The sequence below is a fragment of the Lagopus muta genome, chromosome 24 (genome assembly GCF_023343835.1).
Source record: "Lagopus muta isolate bLagMut1 chromosome 24, bLagMut1 primary, whole genome shotgun sequence".
NCBI classification, from domain to species: Eukaryota; Metazoa; Chordata; class Aves; order Galliformes; family Phasianidae; genus Lagopus; species Lagopus muta.
The window spans coordinates 5,071,249-5,087,838 of NC_064456.1; the positions used below are offsets into that span (position 1 = coordinate 5,071,249).

The window sequence follows — 16,590 nt, forward strand, 5'->3', positions numbered from 1 at the left end:
ATTGTGAGTTCCCAGTTTTCCCCTGAGATCCGATCACCGTGTGTGCAGGCAGGTTGTAAATATTTATAGAAGTCTCTGCAGTCTGAGCTGTGCCTTGCAGAAGCACCTGAAGGCAAACACCAGAACCTCTCTGTTTCACACCAGGGTTATTTTTGTGGCCTCACGGGTTGCTCATAGATTGAGAGCAGCTCTTCCTGTGCATTGGGCAGTGCTGGTCAGGCCCAGGCACAGCCGCTCAGTCTGGCCATTCCCAGCACTCCGTGCCCAGGACGTTTGCAGTCTGCAAGGTTAATGCAGCTGACTGCACAAAGCCATTACACTTCTTCCCAGTGCAGCAGTACTGCACAGCTCTTCTCTGACTGCGGTGCATTCTTCTACTGGAAGGAGATCAGTGGAAGAGGAAACCCTGAGGTGGTGAGGAAGCTGAGGAAGCAGGTAGTGGTGTCGAGGAGTTAACTGTGCTCCTTTCTGATGCCATCAAGGGCTGCATATGGGGGTGAAGCCCCCTGTGCCGGGGGAAACCATGCTGGGGAGTGCAGCGCCATGATGTGTCTCTATGGCAACCTGCCCAAGATGGCTGCCCCCATGCCTGAACCAGGAGCTGAGGGAAGCAGTGCTGAACGCTGGCCCCAGCGATGCCAAACACCCGCAGAGCCCGAGAGACCAGGTGCCAGATCAGGTAATCAAAACTAATTGAAGAAATGCGGCTTTGAACAGGTTTTATTTGAGGAGGCAGAGTATTGCAGGCAGACGTGCCCATGGCAGGCATGCACAGGATGCATCGCTGTTCAGCTCTCATACAAACTCAGGTAGGCCACGCGGTTCCGATACTTCCTGAATTCTCTGTCCACGATCAGCTGAAAGAAAAGAGAGCACAGGAAGACACGGAGTGGTGTTGAACTGCAGGCTGGTTCACCAGCTGGTTTTCCTGACTCTCAGTGTTTCAAACTGGGAAGTTTTTCCAGCAGAGCTGTGCAGAGAAAGAAATCTGGGCTCCGGTCTTCTCACTTTGTGGATGGAAACTTCCTTCTAGAGCAAACTCCCTACTCAAAGTGTTTTTGAAGGACTGTAGCTGATTTTGCAAACTGGCGTTTTCTGACAGCAGCTCACTTTGTGTCTCACTCCCTAAGCTGGTACAGCTCCACACCGAGCAGGCCAGAGAGGAGAGGATGGCAAAAGACAGTGCTTAAGTAATCATCTGATTTCCTCTGTGAGAAGTATTAAGCTGGGAATAGCATCCCCTCATCCCTGTCCATACCTTCTGAACTTCCATTTTTAGCATCCTCTTCGCTGGCATTGGCACTAAAGACCAATCTGGAGATCCAAACTTCATTGGCCAAGTGATCTTTTTGTGTAATCGCTTGTCTGCATCATAAGTTCCAGGTCTAAAGAAAACAGAAACAAAATATCTCATTTCTAGATCTGGTGTATGATGTTTGCAATATGAGAATTAACCAGACCTGCTTTGACCTATGGGAAAAATGCATGTTGTGGTCTTCTAGTCATCAGAGGTTGAAGACTGAAGCAAAGGAGCCTTTTGAAGATAATTAAAAAAAAAGAAACAAAGCACTACTGGGGACTCGTTACATATCTTCTATTTCTGTCTCAGTATTTCTCTCCTCTAGTACTCCTTTTTATTAGAAGAGTAAGAAAATGAGTCATATTACCCAGGGAAAAGTTCTTTCTTTGGAGGTTTATCAGGAAATCGTGGTGTCTTAGAGGAAAATGGAGCATAGTTAGACTGGCGTTTTCTCTCCTTATTGCAGAATGGCTGGTATGTTCCTGGTCCGGGAGTCACCGTCTGCAAGAGAAAAAAAATCAGTACCGAAGATTTTGTTCTGCAAGCCATTTCTGAGTGCTTTGAATCAGAGCGTTTAATGCCAGCTGGCTAGGCACTGCAGACCTGCTGTTCAATGCATGCCCTGGCTACCCTGATAGCACAAGAAGAGCAGAACAGATCAGATCTGTGCCTCCTGCTGTTTACCCAGCCTATCCTGTGACATCTCTCCTGATACAGTGTTAATCTTCAGAAGCTGGGTCGCTAAACTAGCATTGTTCAGTTAGTACAACTTGAGCTCCCTTCCTGATTTGTCTCAGTATGTACATCTAGGTGTGTGTGAGAGAGATCCAAAGGAATACGTATACAAAAGCACGCATCCATGTTTCCAGAGCTCCCATGATTGGTGATTGATTTCTAGCCTCACTGCTTGTGACAAAGCTAGGCATGGGGAGATCTCTGACCACCATTACTTTAAGCTGGAGGCAGGCCCAGCACGTGTTCACAGCTTACAGTCTATGGTAGGATCAGCCTACAAATTCTTTCAGAGCTGTGGCACTGCCTCTCTGAAGCATCCTTTTCTTACCCGTGGCTCTGGTACGAATCGCCGGGCCGTTCGGGCTCCTATCACGTAACCTTTCATGCTCAGTGGTTTTGTTCCAAAGGAGTACCTGAAGCTGCTTTCCTGCGGTTAAAAAGCAGAAGCATTGTTTGCATCAACGGAATAGAAGTTCCTGGGCAGCAGACATCGTTCCTTTAATTTCTCACTAATTTAGAGTATTAGCACAGCTGGAGCTTTGAGGACTGGTTAATTTAGAAGGTAACTTTTCTAGGAGATAAATGTATTTTATTTTTTTTTATATATATGCAGATTTATACAATGGCTTTACAGGGCAGGCACGGAGTACACTGTGGCTGGCTGGCCATGCTCTTATTACCTGTTACTTATCACTTACTCCTTACTACTGCTCCTATAGCATATGTCTGTTGTGAAGGAAAAGCTCTGAGAATAAAAAACAAACTTACCTCCTGACTGCAGTAGCCGCCTGGCCCTAGGAAGCGGTTTCCCCTGATGGCTGCTAGCTGGGTTCCCATCTTGTTTGGAGCAAGGTGGAGAGGGAACATTTTTTGATCTTGGCGTGACCCAAGGCAAATTTGTTTCTGCACATCTGTAAAACCAGGAGAGGGAACTGCGATCAGTGTGATTCACCCATGAGGGTTTGACCACTCGCTGCTCTTCTTCCTCCTCAGGTGTCTGCTGCTTCCTGAGGTGGGCCGTATCTCTCAGCTGCCCCTGGATGTCCTGGCAGGGCCTGCTCATTGAATGACTCCCTGCTGCCACAAAGACTTCTTTTTCCCCAGCCTGGGCAAGGAGGTGCATAGCAGCCCAGTCACAGGAAAGACTGCCAGGGGATCCTGATGCTGTCGGAGACGCAGAGCCCATGCTCACAGCCCCCCGTGCTGTGCACACCTCACACAGCTCACCTCTGGGCTGCCACTCTGCACACATGCTGGCACATCAGGCACTTACGGAACTCTGTGTACTGCAGTTGCTATGGATATGGGGAGGGGTGCTGGAGGAAATACTGGCAATAGGAGCTCTTGAAGCGTGCAGGAAAAGGAGCAGCTTTGATAAAAGCCCTGGGGATCACACTGTGCTTACTCGTACTCCCAGGGGTTGCAATTTGCACGGTGAAATTCAGACTCTGGCAAAGCAGTCCATAGAGCATGATGTCAGGACCCTTCACTGTGTGTTTTCAGACATAGCAATCTCCCGTGTCATCTGCTCCCTGTCTTTTTCCCTGTGTCTGGCTGTCATGATAAGATACTAAGAAATTGCTGGAAAAAGATACTGGAAATAAGATTACCTTCGGGATTTGAGCCCATCCCTCAACACAAGTGTAAAAACTGAGAACGAGGGAGCATCAAAATATTACAGGCAAGATGAGTCCAAGCAGCACGCATTTTACTTTTGCAGAACACTTTATTGACCATTATTATTCCATGGAATTCGTTCAGACAGGAGAGCTTGCTCTCACAGAATGGGTGGCTTCATGCCCAGTTGCAGCAGGAGCAGCTGGAATCAAAGACGAGACCGGCCTGGCACGACTGCGTGAAGGTTTCGCCATTACTGCAGTTGTAGAATTTGCTCTTGTTGGTTGGATCTGCGTAGATGCCGTTGGCCTTGCCAGCACAGAATCCACTCCCACCTGAGCTGTCGGGATTGCTGCCGGAGCTGCCACTCTCACTCCCGCTTTCACTTCCTTGCGTATTACAGAGAACTGCGGTGGTGGTAGGACTGGGCGTTGTGGGCACACAGCCTGCGAGAAGAGCAGGAAAAAGCTTATTTTATTGTAGGCAGTTTCTCAGCTCTCCTTTTCTGCTGCTGGCATCAGCAGAAGAGCGACTAAACTTTGTCCCCCTCAAAGTCTGGCTGGGTTCACTGTTGGCCTTTGAAAAATCGGGACCCACACATAAGTTCCAATCTCACACTTTCATCCCTGGGGACGTAGAGTAAAGGGATGTTTGCAGCACAATCTCCTGCTGTGGCTTCCACAAAAGAAGTGTGTCCACCAAGGCCTTAGAATTGAAAGTTCATGGGCTTCTGAAGCTCTGCACCAGCAGCAAGCTAGGGAATCCCCTGCAAGCAAGCCCCACCACTCAGGTTACTCACTGCGGCCTTGAAGACCAAGAGCGTTCTTCAGGGTGGTAATCAGGGGATATCTGCCCTGTTTACAGAAAGTGCCAGTGAAGTCATCCATATCAAGGGCCCAAACAATAGCACCGCCGTAGTTGTTCTTCTTCAGCCAGTCAACCTGTGCAATGACAGGGGAGAAATGACTGTTTGTCCCAAGACGTGCTACTGCAGAAGGGCTCCTGCTCTGTCCTTAGTACAGCTGCACCTCCCACCCACTGTACCTTGATGTTGAAGCTCTTGATGTTGTCATAGCCAACCCATTCGCTGCTCTTGTAGGCATAGGGCACATCCTGGGGAGCATCCCAAACTTGTGTGCCTCCAGAATTCAGTAATGTGCAGATCTGGGCAGAAAGGGAGAAGGGGGAATTTTCTTGAGTATCATGCTGCGTGCAGCAGCCATTCAGAAAGTTCCATGAATCCTTTCTGTGAAATTATTTGAAGTAGTATCACAAAAGTGATATTATACACACCTCATAGTAAGCCAGCGTCCCAGCCTCCTGAGTGTAAGGTCCAGCAGGTCCTGGTCCTGAAGTCGGAGCTCCGAGACCATGATTAGATGGGTTTTGCAGTCTGAAGTTGTTTCCGTAGGTTGGGAATCCCACAACTAGTTTCTCAGCTGGGGCACCATTGCTTTTCCAGTAATTCATAGTATAATCCTGTTAAAAACGAAACAAAACAAAACAAACAACAAAAAAACCCTGAATTACAGTCTGTGCAAGGTTTGGTAGACAGGATGGTGAATTCTTGCATTATTGTCACTGCTCTGACCACAGTGCTAACCTTTCTTACACAGGCTCCTAAATTACACTTACAACATTGAAATAGATATTGTCACCAGTGTCACTTGGGCCTTGGTATATAGGGCTGTTCTCCCCTGTTTGTGTATCCCATGAGCCATGGAAGTCATAAGTCATCACATGAAAGTAGTCCAAGTACCTGCGGAGAAAGGTTGCTGTGTCTGCACCCTGGCCAGTTCCATCACGCAGACCCAACTGTTCCTTCACACCTGGCCAAGGGCTGAGGCAAGTTCCTCCTCAGAGGGGGGAGGCAGAGCACAGCGCAGGGTGGGATTTGTGCTGAAGTTGTGGGAACTGAGAGATGTCTGCTGGCTTGGAGTGGCTGGAGCCCACCTGCTGTTGCCCTTCCCTCCCTCAGCTATCCATGTCTGCCCCAAACAGGCACTGCCTGCATGGCCTTCTTGCCCCGCACAACAGCGTGGGGGCTGCTCAGGCTCGGGATGCTCAGGATGGGCTGTGCCCAATAATGGCAGGAGGAGTGCTGCAAGAAATCTCTTGAAGGAAGCTCTGGAAAGCATACCAGAGAGTTTGCTACTCACTTTCCGAGCTCAGCAATCTGGTAGCCAGCCTGAATGTTGGAAAGTCCTGCAGCAACAGCAGCCGTGATCATGAGACGGGGCTTGTTCACCTGCTTGGCTTCCTGCTCAAAGGCAGCCAGCATTTCCTGCAGGATGACCACAAACGGCTCAGCGTGAACCCCAGTGGGGCTGTGGTCAGAGCTGTGCAGATCGCGGGGCCTGATCAAAGCCTTCTGTTGTGTCCTACCTGAACCAGGACGGTGAAGAGAGCTTTGTCCTGAGAAGAGCTGCCCCTTGATCCAGGGTATTCCCAGTCAATGTCCAGCCCATCAAATTGGTACTGGCGCAGGAATTTGATGACGGAGTTGATGAAGGTCTGGCGGTTCTCAGGAGTGGAAACCATTGTGGAGAACCTAAGGAAGCAGAGAAGGGCAGAACTGGGGCTTGCTTGGTGCCTCTTGTTATATTTCCTCTACTGCAGGGAAAGAAATGGTTTGAACTTACTTGGCTGTCCCAAAATTCCATCCTCCAATAGAAAGCAGAGTCTTCAGGTTTTTATTTCTATAGTGAGAGGGACATGAACACGTTTCACTGCAAAGAATGGTTCAGTATTGCTGTTTCCAACTTCAGACCAAAGACCAACACGAAGCACAGTGCTCCTGCTTTTCTGGAAAGTGGCTGCTGCAGCTGCATTTGTAGGCTGTGATGTTGTGGAGTGACACCCAGGCAGTAAGTCAGGAGCACTTACTGATGTGACTGATGTTCCTCATCCCCAGAGGATCAATGCTGGCAGCCTGGCCAGCCTTATCTGCCATCACTGTCTCCAATTCTCCTCAGCACCCCAGTGCCCATGCAGGGAACGGCTGCTGTGTAATGGGCAGGTCCTGAACCAGGATTAAATGATGCCTGATGATGTCAGTACGCACTGATTTTTCAGTTCATTGAAGGATTTGTAGAGGGTCTCATCATTCCATTCAATGGTTGTGATCTCATTGTGGGACATCCCAGCGAAGGCGTACAGCAAGTGAGTGCACAGGCATGGGTCGATGTTATCAGGCATGAAACTTCCCAGGCCTGGTCTGTATTGAGCCCAGTTGGTGAAATAGCATGACAGCACATAGGCAGTGCCTGCAGGGAAATAGAAATGGGATAGTGAGGGAAGAATACAGGGAGAACGTGTTCCAAATGCTGTCGGACGTGCATGCTGTCCATGTAACACAAGGCCGTGTTATTTCTTATTACCACCCTTCATACCACTCAGTCATCCAGCACTGGCTTGCGACCTATGTGAAATCTGATCTGGAATGACTGGGCAATACTTTCTTGCAGATAAGAGTTCAGAGAAAGGGAAATGGGACTGGTTGGTTGTGAGCCGTCTCAGCAAAATCATAATTCATTTCTTTCCTTCTTTCTTTGTTTCCATAAACAAGTCTACCTAGGAGCCTCTTGCATACTGATTGATCAGTATGAATCAGGGATGTTATGGCTGCTGAGTCTCTTCCCTAAACTCAGTCTTTCTCCCTTGCTGCCAGGTGAGGAAGAACAGGGGCAGAATGGATCTCCAGTGAGGCACTCAGAATGAGGAAGGTTGTTTTTGTGTCTGCTGTACTGCTTTCTTCACATGTCTGTGAAAGTCAAGCATAGCCTTTCTGCATCGCCACAGAATGGCTGCACTCAGACTTCATTAAAGCTGAGCAGGAAGGGACTAAGGGGAAACTTGTGTGAAGGTAAGCAGCATATTTACACTTCATGCACTCCATGCTTCATTAAAGCGCTGTCTGCAGAGACACAACTGCTGAGTGCTAAGCAGCCTTTGAGTCCTCCCTGTCTTGTAAAAGAGTTAGCCAGTGAGTCCATTCCAGGTACAGATGCTGAAAAACGTTTGGTAGAGCACATACCTATCTGGGAATTCAGCAGGAGGGCCAGACCTTTGAAGAAAAAAACATAGGATTAGTCCTTGAACTGAGAAATGCAAGGCACAGCTGGGCTGAACCCAATGTAACTTGTGCCCCAGGTCACTGAGGAAAGGGGAAACTGTGGTAAAGAGGTCATGTGCCACTAAAATATGAAATTGAATTTGTTTGTGATCGTTTTGTTTCCTTGAGTAACACGCAGGAACATGGATTGCTCAGCACAGGTCTGCTGAGTGTTCATTTGGAAATGGGTACAATTTGTGCAACAATTTCATGTAGAAGCATAGGAAAGAAGCTGGATAACACACATAGAGAATTTTGAGATTTTGTGGTTTTTTCCTTTGCTTTGTTCAAAAAGAAAATGCCAATTTTAAATAACAATGAACCATATTGATTGTAAATGTATACAGCATCTTCTCAGCGGTACTGAAAAATCTAACAATCCATCCTGAAAGCTACTGTTACGTTTTTTTTCCTTTGAAAGGAGTGTGCAACATCTTGAATGCCATAGCATCTCTCTTCTATCACCTGGTGTAAAAGTGAGAGAGCCCTGGCACTTGTCATAAAGGCAGAGAAGAAGTTTTAAAGCAGGACTTACCGGTAAGCAAAACGAGCTTGGCCATCTTTGACCAGAACTGATCTGCTGCAGACTTTTCTCACTTCTATATGCTGCTCTCATTTCTTGCAAGTCTTGTGTCAACAAAGATGCCCAAACATTATTGGGCATTATTGGGCAAGATTAGATTACCTTTCTTAGAAATTCTCTCTACCACGACAGACTTTGCATCGATATCAGCGATTATGTACAGTAGATGTCTGCTCAACCTTGCGCTGCCATTGTGTCTGCCCAGAGGCAGCAGGTGCTGCCAAACCTGGGTGCTTTACAAGGGTTTGGTCTCCTTGGCTGGGGGTCGCAGAGGTGAGACTGAGTAGAGCTTGGACCTACAGCAGCGGAGGGCTCAGGAGCTCACTGCTGTTGGCAGGAGGCTGGTCAGGATCCAGGGGCTTCTTGGGCTGCCTTCTCTCTTGCCTGTGCCACTTCCCCTGCTGTGAGTCGAAGCTTTGTTCATGGTAAGATGACGTGAAGGTGGTTCAAGGTGGATTTCAAGGCGGTTGCCAAGACTTGCTGCAATGGGAGCCCTGAAAATGCCCACAAAGTTGTCCGTGTCACGTACTTGTTCTGAAACCACGGACCTGCCTTAGAAGCTCATTAGGCTGCAGACGTGCAGTATGGAGGAGTGAGATGAGATACGGTGGATGATTGACTTTGGTGCTCTGCCAGGGTGCGGGATGGCACTGGCACAGCCTTGCACCCACCCACCATGAGGTGTTTCTAACAGTGACTGCCAGCCAGCTCTCTAACAAGTGCTGCATTCCAGGAAGGCCTCAGCCATGCTGTCCATGTTAACTCTGGGGTACCCAGGGCAGTGCTTTGGATATGTTTTGTTCTGCCTGCCCTTGCTACTGAGATTAGGCAGGTCAGTGTGGAAGGCTGTCCTGGGGAGAACTGTAGAGGTCAGTGAAGTGGAACAGTACCTTTTGGATAACCCTGCCCTTACCCTTATCTGGATACAGAGATATGGTTATCAGTCTCCTGATACAGGGTGGTTCGAGCTGGCAGCCAATACTGGCATTTGTGGTGATGGAAATGTTCCGTGGCCATGTGCCATGTTTGCAGTGCAGAGGCCTATGCTGCGTAGATGAGCACTGTCTATATGCATGATAGATCTGGGTTTGTATTTCTATGTGAAGTAAAATTGCTTTAGGTCATATTTGCTGTTGAGCTTGTATAAATGCATTCAGAATTTAACTTCTGGATGTCAGAAGCAAATGAAAACCTGGGGAGAGTAATGCTTGTCTTCAGCTGCTGCTCTTAGTTTCCTCACTGCAGACAGGCAACGTTGTACCACCTCAGAGAAAATCTGTTGCCAGTCTGGTCCTCCTTAGTGTGAAGTGATTTTCTTAGAAATTCCTTGGGACTTTTCCCTTGGTAATTTACCCTTAATATATCTACACAGTCAAAAGCTGCACATGTACATCTTGTGTCTACGCTGTTAGAGCTCATGCAATCATCAGTGTCTGGGCATAGCCTAGAATTTTCTGTGCACAAGGTTATGCCCTGGGAGATCTATGACTTCCCTGTATACTAAGGATGGTTTCTGGTGTTTTTTTTGTTTTTGGTTAGGTTTTTTTTTTGCCAGTCTGCTAACCCAGCAGTACTGAAAAGCTGACTGCTTTTCTAGCTCTCTCTCTGCTTCCCAGTCTGTTTCTCTGAAAAACTTTTGTGACCACTGCAAGTGAGACCAAAATGCCTTAAGAACCTCCACATTCTTGCCAAGATGCGGCTCTGGCACTTTGAAATCTGCTGGTCATACCTTAACTCTCAGATGAAACGCTGTTCTTCTCTTGCTCCAATCACATAGCCTTTTCTGCTCTGTCATTTCTCTTCAGAAAGCATCTGATGCTCCTTCCTTGTGGCTCAAAAGCATTTTTCAACACCAATTGCATCAGGGGAAATGCAGAAGTGCCTGATCAGCAAAACTTAACTCTTTTCTCTAAATATGTGTCTTTCAAATAAATCTTAGTTGTAAGAAAAGGAAGAATAGTGTTGTGATTCATGCTTTGACCTGCTGCAATGGGAATGAGGCTCCCCTGTTGCTGAGGCCATGCAGTGGACGTCTGGGGCTCCAGGGCACATCAGGAGTGTGTGTGTAAACTGTACATGCTCATTCCTGCACTGGTGGGGGAATCGCTGCAGCTGTTTCATCGCCAAGGCACAAGAGCTGCAGGACCTTTGAAGAATGGTGTCTTTGGAAGGCAACTTTTCCAGAAGGGGAATGCTTTTTTTTTCCTTAGGCCAAAGGAAAGGCCTTGCACAAGGGCTTCTGGAGAGCCAGGCTCTTGGTTGTTGCTGCCACCTTGCTGTGAGCGCTCTCTCATGGCACAGCATGATCTGCCCCGTCCCCTCTTCCTGTTGTTTTTCCCTCTCTGACTGACTGCTCCACTGGGAAAGTAAGGAAGCCCTGGGAAACGCCAGTCCAGGGCTGTTGAAATGCCACATCTGGATTCGGGCCGTACCCTGGGCATGGATGTAAGTGCTGAGAGAGAACAAAGATTACGAGCCAGATGAGTCCAAGCAGCACGCGTTTCACTTTTGCAGAACACTTTATTGACCATTATTATTCCATGGAATTCGTTCAGACAGGAGAGCTTGCTCTCACAGGATGGGTGGCTTCATGCCCAGTTGCAGCAGGAGCAGCTGGAATCAAAGACGAGACCGGCCTGGCACGACTGCGTGAAGGTTTTGCCATCACTGCAGTTGTAGAATTTGCTCTTGTTGGTTGGATCTGCGTAGATGCCGTTGGCCTTGCCAGCACAGAATCCACTCCCACCTGAGCTGTCGGGATTGCTGCCAGAGCTGCCACTCTCACTCCCGCTTTTACTTCCTTGCGTATTACAGAGAACTGCGGTGGTGGTAGGACTGGGCGTTGTGAGAACTGCGGTGGTGGTAGGACTGGGCGTTGTGGGCACACAGCCTGCGAGAAGAGCAGGAAAAAGCTTATTTTATTGTAGGCAGTTTCTCAGCTCTCCTTTTCTGCTGCTGGCATCAGCAGAAGAGCGACTAAACTTTGTCCCCCTCAAAGTCTGGCTGGGTTCACTGTTGGCCTTTGAAAAATCGGGACCCACACATAAGTTCCAATCTCACACTTTCATCCCTGGGGACGTAGAGTAAAGGGATGTTTGCAGCACAATCTCCTGCTGTGGCTTCCACAAAAGAAGTGTGTCCACCAAGGCCTTAGAATTGAAAGTTCATGGGCTTCTGAAGCTCTGCACCAGCAGCAAGCTAGGGAATCCCCTGCAAGCAAGCCCCACCACTCAGGTTACTCACTGCGGCCTTGAAGACCAAGAGCGTTCTTCAGGGTGGTAATCAGGGGATATCTGCCCTGTTTACAGAAAGTGCCAGTGAAGTCATCCATATCAAGGGCCCAAACCATAGCACCGCCGTAGTTGTTCTTCTTCAGCCAGTCAACCTGTGCAATGACAGGGGAGAAATGACTGTTTGTCCCAAGACGTGCTACTGCAGAAGGGCTCCTGCTCTGTCCTTAGTACAGCTGCACCTCCCACCCACTGTACCTTGATGTTGAAGCTCTTGATGTTGTCATAGCCAACCCATTCGCTGCTCTTGTAGGCATAGGGCACATCCTGGGGAGCATCCCAAGCCTGGGTGGCCCCAGAGTCCAGGAATGTGCAGATCTAGGAGGAAAGGGCAGGGAGAGGGAATTTAGTAACTGTCTCATAGAAATGGGTGGCTGGAATATTCCATGAATCCATGAGATAACATGCCTCTCTAGGAAGTTTAAAGTTTGTTTCTGTTCCTGACTGCAGAGATGTGGTAGAACACACATACCTCATAGTAAGCCAGCAACCCAGCTTCTCTTGTGTAAGGCCCAGCTGGCCCAGGGCCCGATGTTGGTGCCCCAACAGCAGTGTTGGATGGATTCTGGAGGTTGAAGCTATGTCCATAGGTTGGGAATCCAACCAGGAGTTTCTCAGCTGGAGCACCATTGCTCTTCCAATAGTTCATAGCATAATCCTATAAAAAAAGCATCTTAGTTCATTCGGTGTCCAATTTGCAGGCTTTAGGATGAATACTTAAATATCTCACTGGCTAAGCAACCACAGTGGTCAGTGAGCAGACTTCCAAATTGTACTTACAACACTGAGGTATACATTATTGCCACTGTACAGAGGGCTGTTCTCCCCTGTTTGTCCATCCCCAGAGCTGTAGAAGTCATAAGTCATCACATGAAAGTAGTCCAAGTACCTGCAGAGAAAGGTTGCTGTGTCTGCACCCTGGCCAGTTCCATCACGCAGACCCAACTGTTCCTTCACACCTGGCCAAGGGCTGAGGCAAGTTCCTCCTCAGAGGGGGGAGGCAGAGCACAGCGCAGGGTGGGATTTGTGCTGAAGTTGTGGGAACTGAGAGATGTCTGCTGGCTTGGAGTGGCTGGAGCCCACCTGCTGTTGCCCTTCCCTCCCTCAGCTATCCATGTCTGCCCCAAACAGGCACTGCCTGCATGGCCTTCTTGCCCCGCACAACAGTGTGGGGGCTGCTCAGGCTCGGGATGCTCAGGATGGGCTGTGCCCAATAATGGCAGGAGGAGTGCTGCAAGAAATCTCTTGAAGGAAGCTCTGGAAAGCATACCAGAGAGTTTGCTACTCACTTTCCGAGCTCAGCAATCTGGTAGCCAGCCTGAATGTTGGAAAGTCCTGCAGCAACAGCAGCCGTGATCATGAGACGGGGCTTGTTCACCTGCTTGGCTTCCTGCTCAAAGGCAGCCAGCATTTCCTGCAGGATGACCACAAACGGCTCAGCGTGAACCCCAGTGGGGCTGTGGTCAGAGCTGTGCAGATCGCGGGGCCTGATCAAAGCCTTCTGTTGTGTCCTACCTGAACCAGGACGGTGAAGAGAGCTTTGTCCTGAGAAGAGCTGCCCCTTGATCCAGGGTATTCCCAGTCAATGTCCAGCCCATCAAATTGGTACTGGCGCAGGAATTTGATGACGGAGTTGATGAAGGTCTGGCGGTTCTCAGGAGTGGAAACCATTGTGGAGAACCTAAGGAAGCAGAGAAGGGCAGAATTGGGGCTTGCTTGGTGCCTCTTTTCCCCTTCCCCTCCCTTTCCAGTGAGCTGCTGTGGGAAGTGGGAACTTACTTGGCTGTCCCAAAATTCCATCCTCCAATTGCCAGGAGGGTCTTGAGATTTCCATTCCTGCAAAGGGAGGGACATGAACACGTTTCACTGCAAAGAATGGTTCAGTATTGCTGTTTCTAACTTCAGACCAAAGACCAACACGAAGCACAGTGCTCCTGCTTTTCTGGAAAGTGGCTGCTGCAGCTGCATTTGTAGGCTGTGATGTTGTGGAGTGACACCCAGGCAGTAAGTCAGGAGCACTTACTGATGTGACTGATGTTCCTCATCCCCAGAGGATCAATGCTGGCAGCCTGGCCAGCCTTATCTGACATCACTGTCTGCCCCTTTTTCTTTGCCCCCTCAGCATGTGGGTTGAGCTGCCATCTTATACAGAACAGCTGCTCATTATTTTGCAGGACTTGAGTGGGAAAACACATGATGCCTGATGCTGTCAGTACGCACTGATTTTTCAGTCCATTGAAGGATTTGTAGAGGGTCTCATCATTCCATTCAATGGTTGTGATCTCATTGTTGGACATCCCAGCAAAGGCGTAGATCAGATGGTCACAGAGGCATGGGTCGATGTTGTCTGGCATGTATTTTCCCAGGCCAGGCCTGTATTGAGCCCAGTTGGTGAAATAGCATGACAGCACATAGGCAGAGCCTGTAGAGAAATAGAGGAGGTGGAGTGGGGGGAGAAGAGAGTAAATAGGAGATGCTGATGTCCTGTTACGTATGCTAACCAGGTAACTGGCTGCATGACATTTCCTGTAACCATCTTTCATGCTTCTCAGTATAGCCAACACTGCCCTGGGCTGCACTTGCTGTAAATTAAGACATAAATGAAATCTGATCAGAGATGTTTGGGCAATGTTTGCTTGGGAGAAAAGAGTTCAGCGAATGCGAAGTGATTCCGCTTATCCTTCTGGGAACTGGCTCCCTAAGGTCATTAAAGCATTTCCCTCTTTCTTTGTTTGTGCCCTGAAACTCACGAATCAGGGTGGCTGTGGCTGCTGTGTCTCTTTCCCAAACTGAGCCTTTCTCCCTTTGGTGAGGAAGAACAGACATGGAACAGATCTCCAGTGAAGTGCCTGGATGGAGAAGGCTGTTGGTGTATCTAATAAGCTGCATGCCTGCCTTGACTGTGTGTGCCAGTGCTAAGAGGTGTTTGGTGAGCAGTTTTGGGGTGTGAAGCACATACCTATCTGGGCGTTCAGCAGGAGGGCCAGACCTTTGAAAATCAAAGTGAAGGATTAGTCTTTGAAATAAACATCAGTGCTGAAAGAAGCAGAAATCATTTGATAGGTACACTGTCATACAGACAGTAAAATTGCTCTGTGCCAATATTTTAGATCAGTATTAACCCAACAAAAGTTCAGTCTGAGGTCACAGTTTATTCTGAGGGAAGCGAATGTGCAGAAAAGCTTATGGTCATTAAGATCTCAGTATGCTGCTCTGGTTAATTCCTTCAGTAGGTGATGATTCCTGTGAATATAGCTGAAACAACAGAGACTACAGGCAAATATGGACAGTGATAGCTCCTTTAGCAAGGCAGTTTTTGTCCCTAGAGTGTTACGTCTTGGTCCAAGGTTGTGTTTTGGTTAAAGAAATCAACTGAATAAAGAAATTGCATATCTAAGGAAGAAGAAAACACCAGAGCACTCCAGCATGTAAACAACCTGAAAATGCGGTATTGATTTTCCTTTGAATAAATAGAAAATGCAACATCCTGATTTCCATTGAACCCCTCTTCTATCACCTGATGTAAAAGTGAGAGAAAAGTGAGAGCCCTGGCACTTGTCATAAAGGCAGAGAAGAAGTTCTGAAGCAGGACTTACCGGTAAGCAAAATGAGCTTGGCCATCTTTGACCAGAACTGATCTGCTGCAGACTTTTCTCACTTTTATATGCTGCTCTCATTTCTTGCAAGTCTTGTGTCAACAAAGATGCCCAAACATTGCACAAGCTGGTAAAGATCAGTATCATTAAAATTGAGATACCAATACAATAGACTTCAGGACTTTGTTTGGAGACCCAAGCGTTATCACGGTCCACCATGTTGTGATGCTGCCTGAGCAGTGGAAGAACAAGATTAGATGACTTTTCTTGGAAGTTCTCTTCACCTCTAGAGACTTTGTGTCAATATTGGCGTTACGCCGGAGTAGATGCCTGAGTGTTCAACCTTGCGCTGCCATTGTGTCTGCCCAGAGGCAGCAGGTGCTGCCAAACCTGGGTGCTTTACAAGGGTTTGGTCTCCTTGGCTGGGGGTCGCAGAGGTGAGACTGAGTAGAGCTTGGACCTACAGCAGCGGAGGGCTCAGGAGCTCACTGCTGTTGGCAGGAGGCTGGTCAGGATCCAGGGGCTTCTTGGGCTGCCTTCTCTCTTGCCTGTGCCACTTCCCCTGCTGTGAGTCGAAGCTTTGTTCGTGGTAAGATGACGTGAAGGTGGTTCAAGGTGGATTTCAAGGCGGTTGCCAAGACTTGCTGCAATGGGAGCCCTGAAAATGCCCACAAAGTTGTCCGTGTCACGTACTTGTTCTGAAACCACGGACCTGCCTTAGAAGCTCATTAGGCTGCAGACGTGCAGTATGGAGGAGTGAGATGAGATACGGTGGATGATTGACTTTGGTGCTCTGCCAGGGTGCGGGATGGCACTGGCACAGCCTTGCACCCACCCACCATGAGGTGTTTCTAACAGTGACTGCCAGCCAGCTCTCTAACAAGTGCTGCATTCCAGGAAGGCCTCAGCCATGCTGTCCATGTTAACTCTGGGGTACCCAGGGCAATGCTTTGGATATGTTTTGTTCTGCCTGCCCTTGCTACTGAGATTAGGCAGGTCAGTGTGGAAGGCTGTCCTGGGGAGAACTGTAGAGGTCAGTGAAGTGGAACAGTACCTTTTGGATAACCCTGCCCTTACCCTTATCTGGATACAGAGCTACAAGCATTGGTCTCCTGATACAGATTTGAGCTTCTAAAAATAGGCTTATTTCCAATGCTGGTAAAGATAAAAAGCTGGAGCAGCTGATAAGCACAGGAGATGGAAGAGTTTTGAGGGACTTTTTTCATTTCTGCGCATTGGAGGCAGCTGTAATGAGAGCCAGTAGTGCTGAGGTGCAATGAGGGTTGATGTGCCCTTGGATGTAAGGCTCCCACAGGGGACTTGCTGCAGCATTTCAGTTCTGCTTCTCAAGGAGA

General features: G+C 48.5%; 2 protein-coding genes across 4 annotated transcripts; both read right to left on the reverse strand.

The window, feature by feature from the left end:
• Nucleotides 1-770: 770 nt before the first annotated feature.
• Nucleotides 771-3,303, reverse strand: PIFO (primary cilia formation). The gene is made up of 6 exons (XM_048926222.1): nucleotides 3,263-3,303; nucleotides 2,804-2,946; nucleotides 2,364-2,462; nucleotides 1,668-1,801; nucleotides 1,259-1,385; nucleotides 771-857 (listed from the first exon to the last, which is right to left on the reverse strand). Exons 1-6 carry the CDS (start codon nucleotides 3,285-3,287, stop codon nucleotides 789-791), a joined length of 597 nt encoding a protein of 198 aa, XP_048782179.1. The 5' UTR covers nucleotides 3,288-3,303; the 3' UTR covers nucleotides 771-788.
• A 526-nt stretch (nucleotides 3,304-3,829) lies between these two features.
• On the reverse strand, nucleotides 3,830-15,430 carry CHIA (chitinase acidic). Of its 3 annotated transcripts, none has more exons than XM_048925936.1 (11): nucleotides 15,236-15,430; nucleotides 14,599-14,628; nucleotides 13,860-14,061; nucleotides 13,419-13,475; nucleotides 6,038-6,203; nucleotides 5,812-5,936; nucleotides 5,288-5,411; nucleotides 4,946-5,131; nucleotides 4,697-4,816; nucleotides 4,452-4,593; nucleotides 3,830-4,098 (listed from the first exon to the last, which is right to left on the reverse strand). In XM_048925936.1, exons 1-11 carry the CDS (start codon nucleotides 15,258-15,260, stop codon nucleotides 3,830-3,832), a joined length of 1,446 nt encoding a protein of 481 aa, XP_048781893.1. In that variant the 5' UTR covers nucleotides 15,261-15,430. The 3 variants fall into 3 exon arrangements, with proteins under 3 accessions (XP_048781893.1, XP_048781894.1, XP_048781892.1); XM_048925937.1 differs by lacking the exons at nucleotides 13,419-13,475; nucleotides 13,860-14,061; nucleotides 14,599-14,628; nucleotides 15,236-15,430 and adding exons at nucleotides 6,295-6,351; nucleotides 6,717-6,918; nucleotides 7,689-7,718; nucleotides 8,302-8,326; XM_048925935.1 differs by lacking the exons at nucleotides 3,830-4,098; nucleotides 4,452-4,593; nucleotides 4,697-4,816; ... (2 more) ...; nucleotides 5,812-5,936; nucleotides 6,038-6,203 and adding exons at nucleotides 10,938-11,200; nucleotides 11,593-11,734; nucleotides 11,838-11,957; ... (2 more) ...; nucleotides 12,929-13,053; nucleotides 13,155-13,320.
• Nucleotides 15,431-16,590: the final 1,160 nt, after the last annotated feature.

Excerpts from the sequence above, each read along its gene's own strand:
- PIFO (XM_048926222.1), bottom strand. The coding sequence starts at position 3,287 with ATGTGTGCAGAGTGGCAGCCCAGAG. Across the intron at positions 1,802-2,363 it reads GATTCGTACCAGAGCCACGG|ACGGTGACTCCCGGACCAGG; the intron begins GTAAGAAAAGGA and ends TTTCTCTTGCAG. Across the intron at positions 1,386-1,667 it reads AAGAAAGAACTTTTCCCTGG|ACCTGGAACTTATGATGCAG; the intron begins GTAATATGACTC and ends TGTTTTCTTTAG.
- CHIA (XM_048925936.1), bottom strand. The coding sequence starts at position 15,260 with ATGGCCAAGCTCATTTTGCTTACCG. Across the intron at positions 4,594-4,696 it reads TCAAGAGCTTCAACATCAAG|GTTGACTGGCTGAAGAAGAA; the intron begins GTACAGTGGGTG and ends GTCATTGCACAG. Across the intron at positions 4,099-4,451 it reads TCTTGGTCTTCAAGGCCGCA|GCTGTGTGCCCACAACGCCC; the intron begins GTGAGTAACCTG and ends CTCTTCTCGCAG.